The sequence below is a fragment of the Apis dorsata genome, unplaced genomic scaffold, assembly GCF_000469605.1.
Source record: "Apis dorsata unplaced genomic scaffold, Apis dorsata 1.3 scaffold_638, whole genome shotgun sequence".
Lineage (NCBI taxonomy): Eukaryota > Metazoa > Arthropoda > Insecta > Hymenoptera > Apidae > Apis > Apis dorsata.
In genome coordinates, this window is record NW_006263830.1 from 89,752 (window position 1) to 100,298 (window position 10,547).

Sequence of the window (10,547 nt, forward strand, 5' to 3'; positions counted from 1 at the left end):
TTTTCAAGTATTAGAATTATTCTTATTCTATAATATTTTTTCGTTTTTTATCCTATATTCTTATGATAAATTTTACATTTTTTTTTTTTAATAATCTCATATTTTAAATAAATATAATCTTATAGAATTTTTATATTTATATCCGACACAAGAATACACTTACTTATTTGAAACTTTTGTTGGTTTTCCATCTACTCCAACACCTGCTAACGTGCGACATCGGAAATTTTCATAATGTACGTTATTTGTAACATCTTTTAGATCTTGTAAGTGTGTTCTAATAACCATATTTCGTAGTGCTATGAAATCACAATGCTCCAAATTTTCCACTAAACAATCAAAATGAAAAAAAAATTGGTTTAAAATTTAAAAAAATATTTAAAGCATTTATATTAAAAACTATTTTCAAGTATCCAAAATTATATACCTTCTGCGATTCCCCAAGGATATTTCCTTCCACGAACTTTCCTACCATCATGTTCGACCACGGTATTTGCACCCACTACCGCAAACGGTACTCTTTCTCTAAGAACTTTATGCAATTTACTTTCCTCTTCTTCTTCTACTTCTGGGAATTCGTAGATTTTTATTTTATGTTGTGCTATTTCGTTCAAAATCTAAACAATCAATAATAATTGATTTTAAAAATGTCCAGATAAGATTTTCTTTTTTCTTAAAAATTGATACATTTTATACATTTATATTATATAAATGATTTTTATTCATAATGAATCGGCAATAAATATTTATATTAGAATAAATAAATCAACAGAAGTAACCTTAATTGCACATTGATACGTGATTATAATTAGTTTATTTATAATACGAACCTGTTTCTTAAAATGAGCACATTCGTCTGGCGTCATGGTATCTGCCTTCGCGATGACAGGTATAATATTAACTTTGTCGTGAAGACGTTGCATGAACTCTACATCCAACGGCTTTAAGCCATGCCCTGAAGGAGCGACGAAGTAGAGACAACAGTGTACTCGACTGTCTGGAATCTGTCGTCTCACAACACGAGACTCGGCATTCAGGAACTCCTCGTATTTGGATTCAATATATTCGATTACTGGTACCCAACTGAAAACAAGAATAACTTTAATTTACTAAGTTTTTATATATCATTATATGATATTAATTTTTATAATATCGCAATATATAAATTTATTAAAATATTCCATATAATTTATTTCGATAGTTTTACTTTGATAAAAGATGTTTGTAATTTATGATTAATAAATAAAAAAAATAACATAAATTACCAATTGCTGTTATCAACTGCATCACCAAATCCAGGTGTATCAACAACAGTCAGAGTAAGATTCACACCATTCTCTTTTAACAATACTTTACTAGTCTCTACGGCTACAGTTTTTTTAACTCTAAGGCTAGGGCCAGGATATTCGGCACTATATATATCGGCGAGGAACATTGAATTGATCAAGGTTGATTTTCCTAGTCCTGATTCACCTAAACAGGTATATAAAAAGATTATTATTAATTATTAACATACAAATTATATAATTTAGTTTAATTATTGATATATATAGATAAAAATATTTTGATATACAAATATCGCATCTTAATGCTTTTTTAGGAGATAGTTTGAAATACCAAACGGTACCCTGACCTTTCTGTCCGGGTACCTTGAACTGACCGAAGTGCCGCGCCTTCTCTCCCTCAAGGATAAGCGTTTGAATTGCTCTATTTACAGAGAAATGGTTCTGTTTATACCAGTACTAATAATAGCAGCATTCCGCCTATATTCTCGAATTTCAAACTTTCATCCAGAAAGACGAGATCTAGTGTAATAATTTTCTCGCAATTGCATTCTTAATTCTAAAATAACTTAATAATAAATATTATTATGTAATAAATATAATATATGAATATGAATTTAAAATATATCACATAATAAATTAATGAGAATTTTCATAATTCATAACATAGAAAATGTCATTTCATTGATTTTTATAGAAATCAACATTTTGAACTTTTTTCTATATATATAACCGCCGCTCAACTTTTTGAGATATTTGTTATTATAATATATAGAATTTTACTTATACATTATATGTATCTGTAATAATATATGTACCAAATAAAATTTTTCATTTATCAGAATTTTTAGAATTAAAAGAAAATTTTATTTATTTTTTTTTAAATATTTATTTTTAAATATTTATTTAATATATGTATAGTAAAGTAATAAATTAATTTTAAATTAATGAATATAGAAGATGAGAATCACTGCTACTTGAAGACAACCCTAATTCAGTCGAGTTTTGCACGTGTTAAACAGATGGAAGTTCATAAGGCAATATCTTGAATAAAATTGAAATACCAATTGGAAAAGTGGATCTCTTTTTGTTTTTTAATTTTGAAAGTTAAAATATAAAAAAAAGTTTCTATTGTATTATTCATATAATAGGCATTAACAAAAAAAGTATTAACAAAAAAACAAGATATAGGAAGTTATAATATAAATTTATTAGGCCTTTTTGAAAAAATGAATTTCTTTTTAAAGTAAATGAAATTCTTGTTGCCCATTTTTTTCTCTTCATGATAATTATATTTTTAATTATTATTTTTTTCGTTGATACTTGTATTACTTTTTAAATTTCATATATATATATATATATAAAAATTATGATAATTATTTATCGATTATATTTAAAAAAAAATATAATCTATAATATTGATCATTATTTTTAATCATTGATTCATTATTTCAAGTGATATCATTTCACACAATTTTACATTTACATGAAATATCATTATAAAAAATCAAATATATAATGAATAATTGTTCAAAATCATTATTATTCATCAAAAATTCTACGCCATATTATCTAATTCTTCCTTTCATAAATTCGACAATTTAATCAATATTGATTTTAACAGTCCTTACGTTTTAATTTTAAACAAAAAGTAAATATTTAAACAAAAAAATAAAATGTGTAAAAAATATATTTAAAAAATTATATTTAAAAAAAAATCACGCAAATAGAAATAAGATCGAACTAACCGACGACCATCAGAGTAAAATCGAATCCTTTCTTAACAGCTTTTCTATAAACTTGGTTGGGCAGATTCGCGAATCCCACATAACCATCGAGTTCTTTGGGCTTAGTCGGCGGCGTTGGTCGCGGATGATGAAGGACAGCAGTCTCCTTGTTCTCGCTATTTCGATTCGACTCCCGTTTATTACTGTCCTCTGATGCATCGTTTTGATTTAGGATCACCGTGGACGGAGGTAATCGTGGCTTCGAGGTAGGCGCCGAAGATGTGACGCTTGTGTACACGGTCGAAGAGGTTGGCGGTGCTGTGTTAGGCGAAGCAAGTGTTGTGGTTGTCGTGGTCGTCGTCGACGACGTGCTCGTCGACGATGTGCTCATCGACGTCGGAGCCTGCGACGGAGGTTGTGGAGGCGGGACCGATGGCACAGATGGAGACGATATTATTCCGGCGTTATCGCCTTTGAAGAATAGCTCACGCTTCGCCTGTATCTGCAAATAAAAAATAAATAAATATATATATATATTTTTAATCACATCAATCGTGATAAATGTGTAAAAATTTGTTTTTTAATTTGTATTATAAATAATTGAACGGAATGAAATAAAAACATAGATATTTATACTGATTGTAAATTTGAAATTATTAGCTTAAAAATATTAACTAATAAAAATTATTAATTAGAAAATAAGGAAATTTAATGTGTGAATTAAATGAAAGTATTAAAAAAAAAATATATTGTCCATGGTAATTTTTTTTTATACTTTGATAATTAAATTACAAAAAATTTCAAATTGTATTTTTCAATTTGAAAATAAGAAAAAAATTGAAAATATATAAGTAAAAATGAATATAAATATTGTTCATTCTCGTATTGTATTTACTTAGAAAATAATATTGATATGTTATACGTAAAAATATAAATGCTATTTAGACTTATTTTATTTGCTACTCTGATCTATTTTTTTTTTCTACGAATCAGAATGTATATATATATATATATATATACACACAATTTGATTCAATTTCATTCTTCTTTTTGTTTGTATATATACAATGACATATAAATATCATATAATTGTTTCTAGAGTGCTAGGTTTACTATATCGTTTATAATACTAGTTTGATCATTGATCCAACTGCGCGAATTAGAGGCAACTTATCCTTCTTCCTCGCTTACGTTTACATACTATATTTTACATCTATAAACATAGTTAATCCAATCTAAGTTCATCGATCTCTAACTAGTTTTTCTTTCATATTTGCATGATAGAAAGTTCAAATGATTCGAAAGGATCAACGATTGTACGCATAAAAGCAAAAATAGAGGAAATAATAATACAGTATCGTAACGGAGAGAGTATTTTCTTGTTCACGATCGATACGCTTTGCATATAACACTAACGACGAGCTTCAGTCAACTTCGAGTGGTGCAGTGTCTTATGAATTTCCGGCCGGAAATGGCTACTGTCCAAAGTACAGTAACCATTAAATACAGATTACGTTTGATAATTTAGGTCATATTATTGTTGAGCAAAATATAGGATTAGCAACAATCAAGAAGATGAATATACTACAAAGTTTTATACAATGGCCTATATATTTTTTTATATTTAAATTTAAATTAATTCAAAATAATATGCATTAAAAAGAATAACAAATTAAAAAAAGAGAAAATTTTTTTCTTTTGAGATACAAATTATAACTGTATTGCGCGTCGCAAATAAATAAATGTTGGAGAAAAAATTGTTAAATTCCGTGTGGCCAGCAATAGTTTTGCGAGTAAAACTGAAAAGAGGTGCAGAATTTCCGTTTGAAGCGCGAAACCTTTTGCGATTCGCATTGCATTCCACGGCATCAAAGAAGGCCACTCTCTCACCGCTTCGAAATAAAAGAGGAAAGAAAAATTCTCCGCGCCGCCACAGTTTAATACCAGACCGGTGGAAACGGAACGGCGTATAGTGAATCATAATGCGCTACGTGTTCCGTTACAATTCGATCCTACTCACGGTCGCGCGTAGAATATAAATTAAATAGCTGGTTCGTACTCATTAAAGGAGCGGCGAGAAATGTGCGTAAGGTCAAGTGCGGAAACGAACATACTATATATACACATATCAGATTTTCAACAATACAGTTTTCCATTTTCTGATATCAACTCGATCGATAATAACGCGCGTTTGCGTGTAATTCGCACGAGTCACATAACATTACACAAGGGAGGTTAAAGAAGTTGCTAGTTTCGCAATTTGCCGAGTCACGTCGCAAAAGAAGCTTTCTCGCATCGGAAGATTGTAACGCCCACGAAAATGGAACGTGTTTCAGTTGAAAACGCTTTGCTTACAGAAGCGGTACACAAAGTCAACGAACGAATGATTGCACTTTAAAAGTGTTTTACTACGTATACGCGATGTCATCGACTACATAGTAGATATGCTTCGCGCAATATTATTAAACATTGTTCAAAATGGATTGTATGTGGTATATAATAAAATGGATTGTAATGGATGTAATATTTTAAACACATACACGCGCGCGCGCGCGTATATATATATATGTATATTTTTATCTTTTGTGAAGAGTATAAAAGGAAGTGAGGCAAACAAAGAAAGATCGTTACAAGTTTCTCGATTCAATAAACTGAAAGCGGAAAGTTAAAAGCTTTGTATAGGATCTCGCCTGTAAAACAATAATAAAAAAGAAAGTATCAAAGATATATTTCATGAAAGTATAAAATATATATGTATTATATCGTGATCAAAATAGTTTAAGAGTATTAAATTGTGACGTTATCGATCTTGAATCGATCTTGTCGCCTTGATGATATTATTTCCAAAAAAATCCGCAAACACGTTGATTACGGAAACGCCCTTTATTTACAGCACAATGTATTAAAGAATTGCACGCGTGATATCCAACGAAGCTGGGAATCCAGAGAGAGATTCTCGGTCGAACCGAGTGCAGCATCATGGAACAGAAACCGGTCCAGTGCGCATAAGACTGCACAACAGCGAGACAGCCTCATTCCGAAGTCCCTTGAGAGATCTAAAGGAGGTGGTGGACGCACCATGACAATTTACCCGTGTGACTGACTTCCTCTCTTAAACCTTGAGACTTCTCAGCTAGAAACACGGAACAATAGAAAATCAAAGAAGCTTCTTGGAATATAAGAATATTCCACAACCTCCTCGTTCTCGAGTTCTTTCTCTGTCCCACCATCGAGGATGATGAGCTTTTCACAGAACAATAAAAACGACGCTGTTACGTCATACTGTTACTATAATTAACAGTAATAACGAAAAAAATTTTCATTTACAATCGCGGCGTTGTAATGATTATTGCAAAGAAAAGAAACATGGAATATGTTTGATTTTTTTTGTGAATTTTTTATTTAATCTTTCATAAAAATTTTACGACTATGATTTTGCAGTGATCATTGTAATTTAAAATTATTTTTATTTGAAATTCCACGATACATATATTTGCAAATAATATAAATAACTTTCTTATTTACGATTCCTAAAATTAAAATATATGCTTTTCGTGATTTATCCTTCCTTGATTTAAATTATTTGTGAATAAAATATATTAGTTATGATATCAATGAAATAAGAAATTCTTTTACGAAAAGATTATGATTTCATTGAAGATATCTACTATCTATAAAAAAAAAGAGAAAGAAGGGAAAAGAAAGAGGAGAAAAAAAAAGAGGGAAGTACTTTATAATGAGCGACGACTATCGCTCAAATAAGATCATCTTGAGCACGCGACTTGTCTTTTACACTTAAATTTCTAACTCGTGCAGCGTCAGCTGAAAGCAGCTTTCGCCTCAAGGGGGAATTGCATTTTATCAGATTTTCTTTTTTATGAGCAAGTTTCAGATTTATCCCTCGAGAAATATATCGTAATAAGACAATAATGAAAGCATCGCTTCCGCCGTTTTTCGTGCAACATTTAAATACAGTTTTTCTTTCAAATTTTTTGCTGTATTTAAAATGTTGTACGGAACGTTACATACCCGATAGAATAATTTTTATACGCGATTCGTTGCTTCGTTAATATTATCCACCGGCGATTATTTCATTTGTCCTATCAAACAAAAAACAAGAGACGATTCTCCACAGAGTAGTTTCGAATATCCTACATATTTTTTTAGCGGTCGCTGCGGTTGAATCGCGTTTTTTCATCCTGTAATTTGTAATATAGATCTCCGCGTGTACTTGGAAGAAGTTGTCACGGCGAAGAAAAATGCGACGAAGAAAATGTTACACGATGAAGATATAAAAAGATAAAAGAAATAAAGGAAGAAAGAGCGAAGATGGAAAAAAAAACAAACGATAATGAATCGTGTCGGGCGGAATCAATCGATTTTTTTTTTTTTTGGAAGAGACCGACTTTTGAAAAATCATGGATAAAAACCAAAATATTTTAACCGAGCAAAAATTCTTTTGAATCCAATTCTCTTGCAATGAAAAAGATTTCTTTCGCCATTGTTCGAGATAAGATACAATTAATAAATGATAATTTAAAAAGTAAGATTTTAAAATTTTATAAATATTAAAAAATTACTTTTCATTATAGCGATACTTATGTTGGAAATTTTTATTATAGAATTTCCTACATAAATAATTACAAATAAAAATAACCATAATGACCTCCTTAGGGATCACGACCCACAGGTTGGAAATCTATGATATATATATAGTGTATTCTATATTTCATTAATATATTTCATAAAATTATCAGAAATTTACGCTCTCTTATCTTCTTCCGATATTGATCCATCGCGAAAAGACGAGTACTAAGAGTGTAATATAATCAATATTTCGAACTAAGAATTTAAACATTGATCAAACATCGCCACGTTTCGTGTTAAAATTTCGAGAGTAGGGAGTACATACTTCTGCTCAGATTCCATTCAGAACATCGCGAATTGATATCACGGATACAATGAAGGCTTAAAGATCGTTTGAATGGAGTGCAGATGGCTTCCGTGATCGTGAAACACCTGCCGTGTTCTTTTACAACAGACCGTGTATAAATTACTCCGAGTCTTAACGATTTTCTACGTTAGCAGATGTTTAACCACGTTAAGACAGATGTTAACTGCATTACCTTAGAATAAATTTAACGCGAAGCGATAAATCGTTTGGATAATAGTACGAACGATTCTAATACAATATCTTCGATAGATAGAATATATGTGAAGCATTTTAATCGGTTCTGAATATTCATCAAACGGGATTATTGATTAATGCTGTGCAGTAGAGACAAATACCAATTATATCTTTTAACTAAGATTAACGAATTTGAATATATAGGTTAGGTTTAAAAGTATAAAAGATCTATGAAAATTGCGATTATGAAAATTTCTTTCTGGAAGAAATTAGGATATTTAATTTCTTTTCTTTTTTTTTTTAAGAAAGAATAAATATATGTTTTTCAGTGGAATTAACGAACTTACATACTTTTCAAGGAAGTTAATTAACCGAATGTTAACTAGGTGTTTTATGTAATTTCTATGTAATTTAAATTTTATATATAAATTTTTAATTGAAAATTAATTATGCAGTGTTTAAAAAATGCATTCAATGAATTAAAAAGCACGTGTTAAGAGTGAAAAAAAAAGATTATTCTTAATCTTTCTTTAATTTCCTCATCATACGAAATTCGTTCAATTTTAAATTCATAAGCTCATTTTATTGTAAATCAGCAAGTTAGTTTATTTATATTTTCTTGTTAAAGAAAAATTTTCTTTTTCAGTTTATTATTATATATTCAGTTAATTTCTATTAATTTTTTATCAAAATCGTTAATCACATTAATAGAAACTAGAATTTATGTGAGTATCACGAGAAGGAATACACGTGCCTTCGTGAAAAACTATTCGAAGTATTTTGTTGATTTCCCAAAGGAAAATCCGGTATGCCGCTTTTCCAACCGGAAGAGGAAGAAAAAGAGAAGAAAAAACAGCATAGTTTTTTTCACCATATCATATATATTACGATGCAATATCGATTTTGAATTAAATTGGAAATGTTAAATAAGGAAATAGTCAATCGTAAAATAACAAGATTCTGGCTTATCGCAAATGTAGATAATTTATTTGGTAAGATTGCTAAGATATCGAGAAAAAAAAAAAAGACCGTTTCCTGCGTGAAACATAGTTAGCAAAGCAATGTTGAAACGTTTAAAACAAACAGAACTGATAACAGGTCGAAGAAAATCACCGACCAATGTGCTTTGGCGAGCAACGAAGCAAATATGTTAGGAAGAAAAGCGAAATAACGTGGGTGTTTTGTCTGTAAACACGTCTGAGAATCATCAAATATACAATAGTAATCCCGAAAAAATTCATACTATTTTATTTTATCTTCTCTTCTATTGAAGATTCGTGAAAAAAATTAAGTATTTCTTTTAAGGTCTTCTTTGTAAACACGATTTTCGATCTATTAATCGTAATATGATCGATTGTTAAAATAAAATTGATCGACAAATCTTAATTATACATTGATTGGTCTTTCAATTTCGTTTTTAAATTAATCATATAGACAAAATCATTTAACATTTTTTGTATAATAAAATGTGATTTTTAATCTATTATAAACTGCTAATGATTTTGAGATTACTATAAATATTTTGCAATAATTTAAATTTATTTTGATCGATTCTATCAATAAGATAATCTTAATAGGACTGCGTTTCTAAACGATTCGATAAACAAGTACGCTTTAAATCAATTGATAGAATTGCAATACATAGCTTAATAGACAACTTGCCTCTCAAAGATATTAAATGCTTGAATCACAAACGTTATCTTCAGTTTAAATCCTATGAAAGTTATCGAAAGATCAGAATTGCTAAAATCACTTTTAAGATTAACAAGATATTCGATATTTTAAGAACTTCAATAAATTCATGCAATAAAAATAAAACTGATGCTTCGTGAGATTGACACATTTGATAAGATATATATATAAAAAGTAATCATCGATCAAAAATTATCAAAATTAACACTCTTTCTTTATATTTCACAACATACTTTTTACCTTCAATTTTATTTTTCATCTATGGATAAGAAGAATTATCGAATTGTCAAAAATGTAAAAAATTTAATATTGATTCCACCATTCCTAGATCATTTCCCTTCGTTCGCGTATTATCAGAAACTTGGAATCTCGTCCCCCTTTTTCGTATCACTCTATATATTTCGCAGGGGTGGATAGGGAGAGAGGGGAGAAGAAGGTGAAAAGATAAATCGAAATCCGAAATCATACGGCACGCTATCCGTTTCTATGGAATCGCGAGTATCTCGCGGCAACAACGAGGCAAGCGCATCGTTGACTCAAGAGGAGAAGAATGTTTCCATTATACCGGCGATGTATTGTATTCTAAAAGCAACATGACACACCATGCGCATTCGCGAATGGAAGATGTTATCCACCATTGAAAAGCTCGATGCGAAACGAGTTCGATAAATGTCGGCGTGAAAAAAAAAAAAAAAAAAAAAAAAAAAAAAAAAAAAA

At 29.8% G+C, this 10,547-nt stretch overlaps 1 protein-coding gene across 9 annotated transcripts in view; it reads right to left on the bottom strand.

Annotated features, from left to right (window-relative positions):
- Positions 1-10,547, bottom strand: part of LOC102676197 (septin-7) — a 31,908-nt gene that overhangs the window by 4,961 nt on the left and 16,400 nt on the right. For all 9 annotated transcript variants that reach the window (XM_006621803.2, XM_006621804.2, XM_031513422.1 and 6 more), the window contains 5 exons: positions 3,032-3,512; positions 1,266-1,473; positions 831-1,083; positions 428-617; positions 164-329 (listed from right to left, as the gene is read on the bottom strand). In XM_006621803.2, coding sequence (XP_006621866.1) covers positions 164-329; positions 428-617; positions 831-1,083; positions 1,266-1,473; positions 3,032-3,512 — 1,298 coding nt within the window. The remainder of the gene's footprint in view (positions 1-163; positions 330-427; positions 618-830; positions 1,084-1,265; positions 1,474-3,031; positions 3,513-10,547) is intronic.